This window comes from Gracilinanus agilis, chromosome 3 (assembly GCF_016433145.1).
Source record: "Gracilinanus agilis isolate LMUSP501 chromosome 3, AgileGrace, whole genome shotgun sequence".
Taxonomy (NCBI): domain Eukaryota; kingdom Metazoa; phylum Chordata; class Mammalia; order Didelphimorphia; family Didelphidae; genus Gracilinanus; species Gracilinanus agilis.
Genome location: NC_058132.1, coordinates 65,399,957 through 65,415,858, shown reverse-complemented (window position 1 = coordinate 65,415,858; position 15,902 = coordinate 65,399,957). Strand labels below are relative to the sequence as shown.

The window sequence follows — 15,902 nt, the reverse complement described above, 5'->3', positions numbered from 1 at the left end:
ACACAGGGCCCTGTACATCAAAGAATCCCATGTTAGAGATGAGAGGTAACTCAGCAGTCATCTAGTTCAACCTAAATCTAAATGGAATTTCCACTATAATAGACAAGTGGGTTTTCTAGACTCTGATATAAGCCCTCCAAAACGAAGAGGAACCCACAGTTTACCAAGGCAGTCCATCCATTCTACTTCTGGACAGTTCTCAGTGTTAGAAAGCTTGAAGCTTCCAACCATTGCTCCTAGTTTGGTCCTCTGAGAATAAACAGAACTAATCTAACTCTGCCTTTCATATAAAAACCTTTCAATATCTTAAAACAGCTACCTTGTTCCCTTAACTCTTTTCTCTAGATTAAATATTCCCAATTCCTTCAAATGATCTTTATATGGCATGAATCCTTTTACTCCAGGATGCTCTCCAGATGAGGTCTTCTTAAGCTCTAGAAGTCAGAAATAAGCTCAATACTCCAGACTTATTCTGACTGGGGTAGGAGACACAAAAATTATAATTCCTTTGTTCCTGAAATCAATGTCTCTCTTTATGTAGCCTGAAATGGCATTAGAATGGCTGGCTGCCACATCATACTGCTGACTTATATGGAGCTTGTGGTTCACTAAAATCCCCAGCTCTTTTCCAGGCAAACTGTTCTCTAACCCTGCCTTCCTCATCTTTTCTTTGAAGCTAATTTTTAGAAGTTAAGTGTAAGGCTTCACGTTCATCACTTGTTGAACTTCATTTTTCCCCCTTTTTTAAAATTTAGAATATTTTTCTGAACTTCTTGTTAGATTAAACCTAACAACTGTCAAGATCTTTGGGGATCTTGACAAAATGGCAGGTGCTTAATAATGTCCTCTGAACTAAAGTGAATTTCTCGATCATAGATTCGAGTCCCTTGCTTGAATCATTTTCCTGCCTCTATAACATATACAACTAATAATGCCTATCAAAGCTATGTAGGAGTCACAGAATCATAATACTTCACTCATGAGTTAGAAAATTCCAACTCCCTGATCTTGGCCTCCAGTTAAGGAGCTAGAAAATGCCAATCCTACTGCCCAAGAAAATTCCCAAATGTTCCTCAGCTATTACATTATCTCTCTCACCCAGTTCTTGTGTGTTGGAAGTGGTTCCTAGCCATCCTATTTTTACAGGAAACTTAGAAACTATAGGGGACAGAGCGGAGAAAGGAGAAAATCAAAGTAGGATAGATTGAGGACAAAGCAAACTTTGGGGTTGGGATGGCATGACATGACACATTCCTCATTCCCAGAGGTCTGACTAGGAAGAAGGAATAAAACAGCTTCTCCACCCACAAACTACTCTACATCACCTTCTTGTAGCTCTTGTCTCTAAGCAATCTGTATCCTTTCCCTCCCTCTTTGGGAAGACCACAAAAGGTGCCAAGTCATTTGACAGGAGACATGTCAGCCTCCCTGCTTTGACCCTCAACAGCAAGAAGTACAGCAGCCTAAAAGATGATATTACCTTACATGTGATCTGCCCTCTGACAATCGAAAGCCATTGCTGTGCAAGTGGAGCCCGTTGGACATGCCATTGGTGGGCATCTTGCCATTCTGGACCTCTGATGGGTTTGGGGGAAGAAGAAAGGAGAAAGGGACAGCTTAAATTCCAGGCAGGGATTCTGCTGCTTCTATTCCATCCCCCACCCCCACCCCAAACCCAGGCACTGGACACCTGAAGGGAAAGTCCATTGGATGGCAGACAAAATAGGCTTAAAGATTCTCCCAGCCATGCCATAAGAAAGGGGAGGGAGGCACAGAGCACTGTTCCAAAGGACAAAGTTCCATAATGGGAGAAGGTTGGAGGAAAAGGCAGTCTGACAATCCACCCTATCAATATCCAAGAAAGATCAACATAACCTATGATGGTTGTTCAGGGGGTACAAACCCAGCCTGGTAGTTGGGGAGGGGGAATAGTAGTAGTAAAATACATTTACAGATGAATCAGAGGGAAGGAAAACAGAGACACATCATCTCGAAATGTCTCTATATAGGACTGAGACCTGGCCTTCATGGGATCACCCTGACAATAAAGGTAGTCATTAATGCCTCCATTTTGATCTTGATTAGGAAGAAAACTAGTGTTAGGAACTTGGGTCCTCCCATTCCCACACTCACCCCCTGATGAGTGACATTTCCTTGGCAGGAGAAAGGTATATGGTCGCTGCTTATATGTCAGGTCAAACAAATAGACCTAGAGGCAAATTGAGAGAGTGAGAAAGAGACCGAAAGATAAAAGCTAGATGCAAATGGAGGCCAGGAAATAGTCTCATAGTCATTAATAAGAGGCAAAGACTCTACCTTCTTCGGGGCAAACCTAAAGTCAGGATCTAGTGAGTGCCAAGTAGATAATAGGGAGAGTTCATAGCAAATAGTACTTGATGCCTTGCCAGACAAGGAACTACCAAGGCATTAGGCAGCTCCAGAACAAGAGGTCTCTGAGGAATATTTGGCAATTCATACTAAAAGACATGAGTTATTAACAGTTGAAATGCATACTGCTCTTTAAGGTTTACAAAGTGCTTCCTATAATTCTTTCATGAGATCTTTACAAGAATAATCTCTGATACTGTTTCCCCTCATTTCACAGGTGAGGGAAACAAATCTTGTTCCATAGACTCCACACCCATGTTCTTAGTGCACTCGTCTGACCCCCAAACAGAACATTCCTTACTTACCTGCTACTCTGAGTGAGAAGGCTTAGCACACACAGAAAATTCTCCCCAGCTCCTCCAGCCTGTGACAATCCCCAATTCCCTTTTGAGTGACTGAATCTTTTATATATTGTCTCATTCAGGATCAAAGTATCTCAGGGCTAGAAGGACCTTAGAAACCAGAGTCCCACTCCACCATTTTAGAGAAGATGCAATTGGGCCTTGAGTGGGAGTATGATTTATCCAGTCACACAGCCACTAAGGGGCAGAGTTAGGGATTAAATGATATAAGGCAACAAATAATGAAATGCTTCATGCCCATTTATGGGTTATAAAGTGCTTACTCAACACATTAAATAACCTTAATAGGGGGGCAGTCTAAGAAATGTTATCCTCATTTTGCAGTTAGATTAAAATAAGAAATAAATGTTCAATAAGCATATGATAAATTTGGCCCAAAGCTCTTTGGGTCCTGAGGACATTTATTCAACCAACTCTTTATTAAATTCCTGTGTGCAGGGCTTAGTGTTCAGTTCTAGGGGCCATACAAAGATATGTAAGACCAGATTTTTGCTATCATGGTACTCCTAGCATAACAGGGGGACAGAAGACCACCACCTTTCTGAAGGCCTCATTTTATCTAAGACCCATCTAACTAGATGACAGAAAATTGCCACCTGTTCGCCATGGGCATGTGTCCTGTTTCCCCTTCAGATTCTCCTGCCTCAGAAAAGGATGTATGCTTATATGCCAGCTGGGTAAGGCCCCATTCCTAACAGTATGGCAGCATGCTCACTCTCCTTACCGTTTTGTTTGGTATACCGAGCAAGTTCTATTTCTTACTCTTCTCTGAGGGTCTACTTTGACTTTTTGTTTTTTAAGCAAACAATGAAATACAGAGCCACCATTCCCTGGGGACCTCTGGTTATGAAAGTCAAGACAGTACCACTTCAACTAGCTAGACATAAGGTTACCTATAAGACTCAGCTATTTCCTACTAAAGTGCCTACCTGTTCCCCTCCCATGTTGACCAACAGCTCGGTACCATTTGGACTGAAGGTGACATAGGTAGCAACCAGCACTCGAAGGCGGTTATTGTAGTCCGGCAGCTTCACTGGTAAATGCCCTGTGGGGGACAGGAAAACCACTGGCAAGTAAGGTCTCCACTCCAACTTCACTCATCCACCACCTTCCTCTCACATCCATTAGCCCAGAGCCAGATCTTATGAATGAATGAGTTAGTAGAGACTCACCCACAGCCCTAGAGATACACCACACAGTTAACTTATGGCATTCATTCTTTTCAACACTATCACAGACTTCATGTCTGGCCAGAACAAGGAAGGAAAGGAAGTTCCTTTGCCTAATTCTCTTTTCTGAAGGTGCTTGGTATCTTCTCTCCTAGTCCAGACACTATTTCTGTACTCACTCTCTTAGTGACTTAAAAAAAAAAAATTAAATCCTTACCTTCTGTCTTAGAATCAGTACTAAGTATCAGTTCTAAGACAGAAGAATAGTAAGGGCTGAGTAATTTGGATTAAGAGACTTGCCCTGAGTCACAGAGCCAATAAGTACCTAAGGCCAGATTTGAACCCAGGACTTCCCACTCTAGGCTTAGCTGTCTATCCATTGAGTCACCTAGTTGCCTTATTCTCCTAATGTTTTAAAATATGAATTGCTTTTCAATGCACTTTCACATACATCCATTTGATCCTAACAACATACTTCTGGGTTAAGGAGGATTATGATCTCCCAGCTCCATCATGACCAGTAAGTAGGCCCATCTTTTAATTTGGTTTCCTTAAAGTCACTCAACCAATTAATGGCAAAGTTCTTACCCTGAGCTGTCTAACCTCCCATCCTTAGACTATCAATCTTCCTATGGCTGCTTCACCACCAGAGTAGGGCAGCTTCTCTGGCAATAGTTAGAACTGGGTCCTTTATAACTGTATAGACAAATAAGTGAGCCACACAGTAAGAGTAACTCTCCAGACCATTGATTGCTAACACTGAAAGGGTTGGCTTACAGTGAAATGACCTGCCTCTTTAATCAGCTAGAAGTGGGAAGCTGTGCCCAGAGATGAGACAACTGCAGGATAAGGCAAATATCACAGAACTGGTTGCAAATGAGCAGAGCTGAGGCCCAGAAGACCTGAGGCTCTTTCCATAAACTACCAGTTCATTCCACCTTACCAAAAAGGACCAATAGCTCTCTGCTCCTGGATAACAGTGGGATTTTGCTAAGGTCAGTCATACCCCTCACCCTTCCAAAAAAAAAAAAAAATCCTCAACCTAATGAGGAGGTTCTCCAGGGTCTGTGGCTGAACAAGTCCTACCTGCTACGTAATACTGGGCAGCACCATCAGGGAGAGGCTTCCGTCGGTCACAGAATGTGTGCACGCCAGCTGAAGGGCCCTGCTTCATGCTTTTTCTGCCAGGAGAGAGAACCATAAAGCCTTAAAGAATCGCTACCTAAGGGCAGTATAATGACTGGCTACATGAGGCTAAACTCCTTGTGGAGGACCAGATAGTTGTACTGGGGATCTTCTTAGTGCTGGCTTATAAAGATAAACTCAAGCAGTCCCTAGCCTCAAAGGATGGCCCTAGTACCCAGCATAGTGCCATGTAGATGGTGGGTTCTTCTTTTCTCACTAGGTCCTGCAGTGTCTTCCCTATCTTACCCAGTGAGGTGCCCTCCATGTAAAGTCCATGATCTCTGCCTACCCCTCTGGGGTAGACTGTTCCATAAGGCACAGAAAACACCATGTCAAACTCCTCACTCCCCCAAACAAGCTGAGGGCACTCCCACTAAGGCTGTGAGGCACAAATCACTGCACTGTCAGAAAAACCAAACTTGCAGGAGATTCCATGGGCAATGGAAGACTAACAGAGGTGGTGCATGTGGGGGTTATATCAGTCAGCACTCATGGGGGCACTTAGCTGCAAAAGGGAGGAGTAGGCTACATATGGGAAGTGAGACAATTCAGGGATGGTAGCAAGTGGCCAATGGCCCCCAACGTATAAAAAGAGTACAAAGACAGTCTAGGAGTGTGGCCCAGGTGGGGAAGGTACAGATAGGTTTTAATCTGTACCAATGGAGCCAGCAACCACATATAGATCACAGCTCTACCTAAAGAAGCAGCCAAGCCAAGAACAGGTGACCCCTGTCCTGGGCCCATTAGCTCCCCAGAAGAAAGAAATGGAACATCACCAACTATTTCCAAAAAGTTCTAGAGCAACCCTGGATAAAACCCCTTCGGGTTCTGCTTTAGAGTCCCCTGAGGGAGTTCAGGTCTCATCAAAAATCCTTTTTAGGGCCTAATGGAAAGTTTGGGAGATGGAATGGAAGGTAATTCCCTTTACAGCTCAAAATAGCCACCAAGTCAGAAGGGGGTGGGGGTCAATAAGGAGAGGAAGGTAGTTGGCAGCCATGACTGTGGCTTTGGTGGGGTGGCCTACAGTAGGGTCAGAGAGGGGACCCTGGCCATACCTGTGATTGTGGATCATTCGGATATCATAGAGCCGCACAAAAGGTCCACTGGCTCCTACTGCCAGGCAGTTGTTGTCTTGGGGGTTGACTGTGAGGCATTTGGCCTCTACTAGCTGGCCACAGTACTCGGTCAGGTCGATCAACACCTCTGAATGTTTGCTATTTTCTCGAAGGTCATATTGGCTACAAGACAGAAGGGTCAGGAAGATGAGAGTCAGTGTGGGATGTAGCAGAGAGATTAAGTCTTCTGTGGAAAAGGGGAAGACTCTTAAGTATCTTCTTCGAGGTTGAAGCTGGCAACATGAAAGTTCAAAGGGAGAAGAAGTGTGAGGGGGCCTCACTAAACCAGAAGCTGGAATGATAAGCAAGAATTTTCACATCAAAGTAAATGAGTTCAACATGAAACAGTGATTGTTTAAAATCTTTCCAATTTTCCTCAAGGCCCCACCCTCAGTCAAGAACACCCAAAGTAAGCTTTTCTCAACTCTTCTATTCCACATCTCTGAAATTTTCTGATTCTTTCCCTTGTCTTCTTTTTCTTTCCTCCTGTCTCACAAGAAGAGAAGTATCCTGTGCCTCCTGCCCACTTCACTCACCCCAGAGTCTCCTCTACCACAGTCCTCAAACCATTTTCTCTCTGCTTTTGTTACTGAACATTAATACATATGTTGCCTTTATCTCACTTCTGGTTTCTACTCCACCACTCTCCAGAAACGGCACGTAACAAGATTCCCAATGACTTCCAATCATCAAATCCATTGAAACTGTTTCAGTTGTTGGTGTTCCTGACCTCTCTGCACTGATCAGACTTTCCTTACTTTCCTTACGGAAATCTTCCTCTAAGGGATACTATGAGATCTTTCTATACAGGTTCATTCTCTCTCCTCTATCTCTTTTTTCTTCCTCCTATCTTCCAAAGTTCCATCTTCAGCCTTCTCTTCTTTTTCTGTATTTCTTCCCTAGCATGTCTTCAATCAATATGCAGCTATTCCCAAATTCAATCTCTCATCTTTTCCCTAAACTTAAGAATCAAACTTCTGTTTGCCTGAACAAATGCAATGGATATCCACTGGAACTTCAAACTCATCATCTCTGAGCCTAAATTTGTTTTACTCTTTCAAACAGGCTCTTGTGTCTGATTTTCCCACTTCTATGAATAGTATACACCAGCCTTCCAGGTAATCAGGCTTAAAAATTCTTTTATCTACATACCCAATGGCCAAGTCCTGCCAATTCCACTTCTATAAATGCTTTCTCCTTTATTTTTCCATTGCTCCTCATTACTTTTTGCCTGGATTATAGCAGACTGAACTTTTCTCCCTGCCTTGAATTTCTCTGATCCAATTTCTCCAATACAAACTGCCAGATAAGTTCTTTTGATGCATAAATGATCATGGTGGCCAAAGTCCATTCAATTCTAATATTCTATAACCTCATGCTATTCCTCTGGCCCAAACCTCCAGTTATTACCTACTGCCAATGGGACAAAGTAAAAACCTGTTTATCTGGCATTTGAGGCCCTCCTTGACTTGTCCCCAGTCTGCCTTTATAGCGTTATCTTACCATTCCCCTTGGCATGCCCTGTTCTGGTCAAGTCAGCTACTCTGCTCCCTGAACATGTTCCTGGGTTTTTCTAGTTTCCCTATGAAGCCTTTCCTTGCTCTTTCAACTAGAAAGAGCTCTCCCTCCACTAAATTTTCAAAGCACTTTCTGTACTCCCTTGTGTGCTTATCAAATTCTACTTTGTAGTACATTTGTTCCTGCTTTTTATCTCCACTTTAAGTGCAGGGACAACATTATTTGTTTTTATATCTACTGAATTCTCCTGAATTACCTGCTTCAAATTAATTAAATCAAACATTTAGTGAGTGCTTACTGTATTGATAAGGATTGGGGTATATGCTGGGGGAAATGAAAAATATGGATAAAACAGTCCCTATCCTTATGGAACCTACAGTCTGGTAGTAGGCTATACACACAAATAACTAAGATACAAAATATTATATATGTGTGTATAAAGAAGGAACAATCTGAGTACTATGTGAAGTTCAAGAGGGAAAAAGGTCATATTTCAATGACAGGGAAGATGGGGAGGAAAGGTCAGGTAAGCCTTCACAGAAGAGGTATTTGAGCTCTGTTTTAAAAATGGGTAAGAATTCAATAGATGTAGTATGGCTGGGAGAGGAAAGTATTTTTGGCAAAGGGAACAAGATAAATAAATTCACAGGGCTGGAGAGGTGGGATATGGATACACAGAGGGTAGTGAGTAATCCATATTGGCTGGAGGGAAGAGTACATGGGAAGGAGTAATGATGGAAAAAAAGAGAATGCAGTACCAGATCATGAGAAGCCTTGAAATCGAAATTCAAGAATTTGAACATTACTTAATAAGAACATTGTAACAACTGAAAATTTCTGAGCAGGAGTGATGTGGCCAGATCTATAAAAATAGAAGATTATTCTGGTACTGGTATAAAGGATGAATTAGAAAAAGGAGATTACAAAAGTGCAACTGGGCAATAATGAGGGCCTAGATTAGGGAGGTTTGTTTTGTATCATTTGCTAATTGTTTCACATGTCTTCATATCATGTCTTCTTTCTGATTAAGGATTAACAGTCTTATACTCCTCTTGGATAACTTCTCATTCCCTTTGCTATATCACATAGGATATAAGGTTAGGTACAGAGAGAATATTAGTACTAATTAGTTGACTATTTTGCAAAATTCTTAATGATTCTTCTTGCTGCTTTAAATACATTTAGATAATACTATTCTAGAAAAGAAACAGATTTCTTTTGGGCAACAAAATGGGGCCCTGAGAACCTGCCAGAAGGAAGGAGCTGGCCAGGCATGAAACAGTATAAAGACTGGGCCAGGCTCTCTACATGAAGCCAGCCACTAGAGGGGAGGGAGAGTGCCTAGACTCTTACCGGATGAGCCCATCCTCAGCAGCACTCCAGAATGTGTTGGGCCACATGGGGGCTGTGGCAATGCGCTTCACCCGGTTTGTGTGGTCTCCAAACATGTGAATCGTCTCTTTCACAGTCAGGTCATGTACATGCACCTTAGAATCAGCTGCTCCCGTGATCAGGATCCGATCCCCAGCATGAGGCAGAAACTGGTTTGGGTGAATATTGTGGTCAAGGAGAGGAGGGAAACAGGGGAGAAGTCAGCTCTGACTCTGGTAGTCACTCAACTTCTCAATTTCTCTTTTTTAGACAAAAAGTTTCTCTTTCCCAAACAACCAAGCAAAAAGCGTTTATTAAGCATCTGCTGTATGCCAGCTACTGTGCTAAGTGTTGGGGAGTATAGACAAAAGCAAAAGAAAAGTCTTTGCCTCAAGGAACTTATATTCCCTGGATACCATCCCAAGAGTCTTTATTAGAAACAGTGGCTAGAATATAAAACTCAGCCCTCTTTGGGCAACTGTCAGAGACTGACTTCCCTGACTGAGAGGATGAGTCTCTTGTAAGTCTGGGAAATATCCACAAGGTACTCACACCTCTAATTCTTTTCCTTAGATAGGTCCTCTTCCCCAGGCAGAGCTTTGTAGGCATCATATGCTCATATTTAACATGAAAATTCTTTTTTTTTTTCTAAGAACTTTAAATCTGCATGCTACAGCAGAAAGCATTGAACCTGGAGTCAAAAGAGCTCCATTTGAGACCATTTGCTGGCAGTGACACTAAAGCAAGGCCTTTAACCTCTTGGAGGCTCAATTTCCTCATTCATAAAATGGAGATAATACTTGTCATAATTCCCTCCCAGGGCCATGAAGAAAGTACTTTATAAACTGTGGGGTGCTGCCAACACGGGAGCTCTGGGACTGTGATGAGGAAAGCCCTTAATTAGCCTACTAGAGAAGTGCTACAGAAATGTGAGCTAGTTGGAAACAATGATATTCAGGGATTTTTCCACAGGCTGTCTGTGTACTATTCTGCTCTCATATACACAAAGCCCACAACTGAAAAAAAGCCATTACTGCACTAATGATCTCTTCTTCCATCTGCCCTTCCCATAGCAGGCACTTAATAAATGTTTGCTAACTATATGACAGCCATCCAAAACAAATTTATTGGTACTTGGGGATTACCAGAAACTTTGGGAGAAAGAATTCAGTATGGTCTGGGATGGAAAACACTGATCCAGAGTGGAGATAAGCAGGAGGAGAGCCCTGGCAGTGCACATACCTGTGGTCTTGCTACAGTTTTACAACAGACTCTTACTCTGGTCTGGGTGGGATGTAGGAGGCCCTATTTATCTAGGTCCTTTTTTCAAATCAGACTGCAGAGCCTGAGAAATGGTCTCAACCTGCCTAGTCACAGGACTTGCTGTGCCATTAAGGCATTTCAGAAATACTATATTGTCTCTTTTGGAGCCTATTTAATTTGAAACAAGGTGCAAAAATATAAGCTCACTTTGAAAATTATTTCCCTTGTTTTTGGACAGATCCAGGGTGTATCACTTGTATCACAAATCAAGTGGCCGTGGACAAGTTATCTCCTTCCTCTATGTCTCAGTTGCTCATGTGTAAAATGATGAAATTGACTACATGTGGGTGGTCTTTTCTAGCTCTTAAGACTGTAGATGAAGTAGCCCAGCAGAGGGAAGAGGAATGAATTAGAAGTCAGAAAACTGGGGGTTGCCTTCTAGCTCCAATATTTTCTAGTTGATCACGTTGGCAAATTACTTACTCTCACTGTACTTCCAGCTCCTTCCTCCAAAAGGAAGAGGTTGAATTAGATGATGTCTAAGGCCACTTTCAGCTCTGATATTCTAGGATCCTTGTGTCTGATCTGCTGTAAGGATAGTTTTGAGCTCTCCAATATGGAAGCATGACAATGTCTGAGGTATGTCACTGGTTCTTGTTCCTAACAAAGACTATAATTTTGGGGCTTAAGCCCCAAGCTTTTCAAAAAATATGACCAATATCACATCAATGGCCTCACATCAAATATTGGGTTATTTCAATTGTCAACCATTTTCTCTCCCCTTCTTCCTAATGCACCTCTAGCTTCCACTCACCTTGACAGAGAAGATGTTGGCTGTGTGTCCCGTATGCATGGAAAGGAGCTTCTTGTGGTGTAAGGGATCCCATACAATGGTGTGTTGGTCATCGGAGCCAGATGCTAGCAAGCTGGAGATCAGAGCAGGAGACGTCCTGAGTTCCTCACACTACTTGGCCCCAGAAAGCAATTAGTCTTGCCATTTCTCCCATAGATCAAGAGCTAAGTCTAGGGTCTAATTGTGGGGGTTCTTTGGTGCTTTTACTTCCCTAACATTCCAAGATTCTAGGCAGGCTTTTTCTTCTCATGACTCCCAGGTTTTCCTTTGTCTAGAAGTAAGGCCATACTAGAGACTTGCATTCTTTTAAACTGTTGGTCTGACATCATGACATCCCATATAAATGTCAAATATGCTATATGCTATAAACTTAAAAAAATTTTAGCTTGTTTTTGCTTCACTGAAATCTTCCAATTCCTTATCATAACATGGAAAGGATCATAAGTTTTTTACTTTTCTAGCAGAGCAAAACTTTAACAAGCTAGAAAGGCTTCAAGAACTATCTTTGCTCTTAGAAAGGCTAGGTACTAGAAAGACTAGAGGGCTAGGTACAAGGTGATAATTTTTTTAAACCACAAAATGAAGTATTTTATTTTTTGGAATTTCAAGCTAGTTTTTGAAATAATATGATACAAAGGAAAGTTCAATCACAAAAAGTGGAAAATTTGATTTTTTTTTACATCTCTTTCCCCCTACCCTGAAATGACTAATGTAATGAAAAAATGCATCAAAAACAGTTTTTGAAAAAAAAATGTGATATGCCATCAAAAAACCTGGGTTAGGGAACCACTGTTTTGAAGACTAAGGAACTAAAGGAGATTTTTATCAGGTAGTCAGAAAAGAAGGGAAAATAATCTTTCAAGTGGGGAATGGGGAATAGAGAAAGAACTCTGGCTCCACTTTCCCCTACATTTCCAGTCCGATAAGGGACTGTTCTAAGAGGTCTCTAGAAAGAAGCCTCTCCAGCTCTGGCCAGCCCTGCTTCTCTCAGCCTTAGTGCCATTTCCTGGGTAACCCAAGGGCTGATACTCACTCTCCTTTCTCATTCCATTCCAGGCAGTTTACACATCCTGAGTGACCCTGATGGAGAGAGGCAAAGAGAAAGGAAAGGGAAGAAGAGTCAGTGACACCAGTTCTTGTGGAATGCTCTTACACTGTTAGAGGGATCAAACTCAAGGTAGTGTAGGTCCCAGGAGGATATAAGCACAGAGATGGCTATTGCCCAGGAGTGGCTCCACAAGTAATCGTGTCAAGTGCCTTGTGTATGCCAGAACACTGTGCTGGACAAAAAGGATCCTGGTGTGAAGAATGAAACAGTCCTTATTTATGTAGAGCCCCACTTTCATGGGGAAGGTACATACATCTGTCAATATGTATTTGGCATAAATAAAGTGAATAAATAAAAATATGTACCAATTAATTTAATACAAGATAGTTTGGAAGAAAGGGCACTGGTACTTAGGGGACTAGGAAAGACTTCACGTAGAAGAGCAGCATGTTACAGAAGAGAGGGACTTTTGAAGCGAAAGTTAAAGAGGGAAGACATTTCAGGCATGGGAGACAGCCAGTGCAAAGGCATGGAGAGTAGAGATAGTGTCTTACGTGAAGAACAAAGAGGAAGCCAGCCAAGGCTGGATAGTAAGATGAAGAGTAATGTTCAATGAGGTTGGACAGAAAGGTTAAGGCTAGATGGTAGAGGTCAAAAGTTAAACAGAACAGTTCATGTTTGATTCTAGAAGCAAGAGGAAGCCAATGGACTTCACTGAGTATAGGGGGCTCATACAGATTTACACTTAAAGAAAGTAAGATGGACTAGAAGGTAAAGGGAGACCAATTAGGAAACTGCTAAAATAATCCCCAAAGCAGGTGAACTAAAGTATAAGTAGGGTCACATCTGAGAGGTATTGTTAAAGTGATAATGACAAGACCTAGAAAATGACTGGCTATATGTGGTGAGGGAAAATGAACTGTTCAGGCTAATGCTGAGGTTATGACCCTGGGGAATTAGAAACTTGGGGACGTCCAGGTAGAAATGTCCAGTAAACAATTGGTGATGTGAGGCTGAAGTTCTAGGGAGAGACTGGACTTGGATATATAGGCTGGAGTCGTCTGAACAGAAATGACAGTTAAACTCATGGGAGCTAATGAGGTTATACTGAGAGGGAGTGTATGCAGAAAGGAGGGCCTAGGACAGAATTGTGAAAAATGCTCACCAGCATGGGAGCCTGTGAGTATTCCAAAGAAGGTGGTCAACAGTGTCAAAAGTAGGAGAGATATAAAGAAAAACTAAGACTCAGAAATGACCATAAGATTTGGCAATTAGGAAACCAATGGTAACTGAAGAGAAATGTTTCAGTTAAGTGAAGAGATCAGAAGTCAGACTGCAAGGGGTAGAGGACTGAGTGAGAAGAAATGGAGATTGCTTTTTCAAAGAGTTTGGCTGAGAAAGGGAAGAAAGATATAAGACCATAGTGCTAGGTTCTCCATTTCCCTATAAACTGGAAGATTCTTAAGGATGGAGGAAATTTAGGTTTGTTTGAAATGAGTAGACAGGCAATGGAAGAAGATTCAAGAATAGAGGGGATTATTTTTTTCTAATTGAAAATTTTTATTTAATTAATTTAGAATATTTTTCCATGGTTACATGATTCATGTTCTTTCCCTCCCCTCCAAACCTGCACCCCCCCCCAATAGCCAATGCGCAATTCCACTGGGTTTTACATGTATTACTGATCAAGACCTATTTCCATATTATTGATAATTGCACTAGGGTGATAGTTTAGAGTCTACATCCCCAATCATATCCCCATCGACCCATATGGTCAAGCAATTGTTTTTCTTCTGTGTTTCTACTCCCACAGTTCTTCCAATAGAAGGGATTATCGAAGATTCAATGTGCTAGAGAAGATGGTGGAAGGAGAGCATAGAATGAAGTACATATATGTAAAGGGACTGGTTTTGACAAGGAAAGGGGCTACACTGAGTGGTTTCAATTTTCTGAAAATAAAAAGCAAGCATCCATAGCTGAAAAAGAGGTGAGGGAGAGGTATGGAAAGCTTGAGGAAAGAAGAGAAAGTCTGGAATAACATCTGTGGGAAATGAGATATGGAATTAGTTAAGGGAGAGAAGAAAATCTGTCTCAATGCAACAAAGGCCATTTGAGGCTGAGTAACATGAATTTATAATGTACCAACCAGCAATACTGTAACATTTCCTTCAGTTGTATTTAGCAATTTATGAGGAGAAGTACAGGAAGTGGATGAGGGGAATAATACCGAACCGAGATGGGACAAGAAAAGATCAATGGTAAGTCAAGAGAGGAAGGGGCTCAAGAACAAAGGAGGCTGCCAAGTTGAAGCGAATATTTGGTTTAGATTGGTGAAAGAGAAAATGTAAATCAGAGCAAGGGAATAATCTGAGAGGGACTGGAGGTCTTGAGGATAAAATATAGATTTAAGGGGGGGTTAAGCATTGAAAGAATAGGAGGTTATGGTCAAAAAAGACAATTTCAGTGTCTAATTAGGAAATTGGAGAATTTCTGAGTAATGTTGAGATCTAGAGTGTGATGCAACCCTAAGGCAGAGTGAAGGAGTAGGTCAAGAAATTTGAGGATGAGGAATTGGGAGATTAAAGAGTTTGAGAGTACATCTAAGTAAATACTAAAGGCTCTTAGTATAAGGGCAGGAGTTGGGGAGGAGAGGAAGATGGTGACTTCGGGATGAGGAATGAGTTGAAAATTTTGAGTAGAATATAAAAGAAAAGTTGCCGAGTGAAAGAGATAAAGGGAAGGCATGGAAATGACACTGAGGAACAGGGGATGGTCTGACTCCTCTGTAAGATCACTATATTGGCACTGCCAGGAAAGCTGGGGATACAGATTTGTCTGAGGGGAACCAGGTCTAATGGGTGGAAAGAATGAGACAAGAAAGAGGTGCAGGATAAAAGGAAGTTTATTAACTATAGAAAATGAATTCCAGAAGGCATAGTGGAAAGTATCCAAAAACATTCAATGACTCCCTATTGTGCTTAGGATAAAAACATTTTTTAATAGTTAAGATTTATTAACATTATATAGTGCTTGCTATGTGCCAGACACTATGCTAAGTGTTTACAACAATTATTATCTCATTTGGTCTTCACAACAAATCTTGGGGATAGGTACTTTTATTATCCCCAGATGTGGAAATTAAGGGAAACAGAAGTTAAGTGATTTGCCTAGGTTACACAGCTAATAAGTATCTAAGGCTAGATTTGCATTGTCTTCCTGACAGAAGGCCCAGTGCTCTATCTATTCCATCATCTAGCTGCCCCAATAAATAAAATAAGCTTGAAAATTAAATTTACATTCTTGCCTTCTTTCCAATCTTATTTTACATCATTCTCTCATACATATTTTACATGTCAAATTGATCTAATAGTTGTTCTGCAGGAACTACAATCTATCTTCCAATTTCTGAAATATTCTCTTTCTCCATATCTGACTCTTAGAATCCTCTAGATCCTAAGTGAAGTGAAGCTCAGGTGCTACTAACCATAGGACCTTTCCTAATGTACATCCTCATTTCCTGACTAGATATTAGCATTTTCTTTTCCATGAAATAAGTGGAGCCAAAATGGTGGAGTAGAGAAAACATATTGCTGAGCTCTGCCAGTATTCCCCTCCAAGCAATTTTAAAAT

At 41.5% G+C, this 15,902-nt stretch overlaps 1 protein-coding gene across 1 annotated transcript in view; it reads right to left on the bottom strand.

Moving 5' to 3' along the window:
* WDTC1 (WD and tetratricopeptide repeats 1) overlaps window positions 1-15,902 on the bottom strand; it is a 63,603-nt gene that overhangs the window by 11,459 nt on the left and 36,242 nt on the right. The window contains exons 4-11 of the mRNA XM_044667927.1: window positions 12,258-12,304; window positions 11,186-11,297; window positions 9,091-9,278; window positions 6,160-6,342; window positions 5,006-5,100; window positions 3,680-3,795; window positions 2,134-2,209; window positions 1,481-1,577 (exon numbers count right to left, since the gene is read on the bottom strand). Coding sequence (XP_044523862.1) covers window positions 1,481-1,577; window positions 2,134-2,209; window positions 3,680-3,795; window positions 5,006-5,100; window positions 6,160-6,342; window positions 9,091-9,278; window positions 11,186-11,297; window positions 12,258-12,304 — 914 coding nt within the window. The remainder of the gene's footprint in view (window positions 1-1,480; window positions 1,578-2,133; window positions 2,210-3,679; window positions 3,796-5,005; window positions 5,101-6,159; window positions 6,343-9,090; window positions 9,279-11,185; window positions 11,298-12,257; window positions 12,305-15,902) is intronic.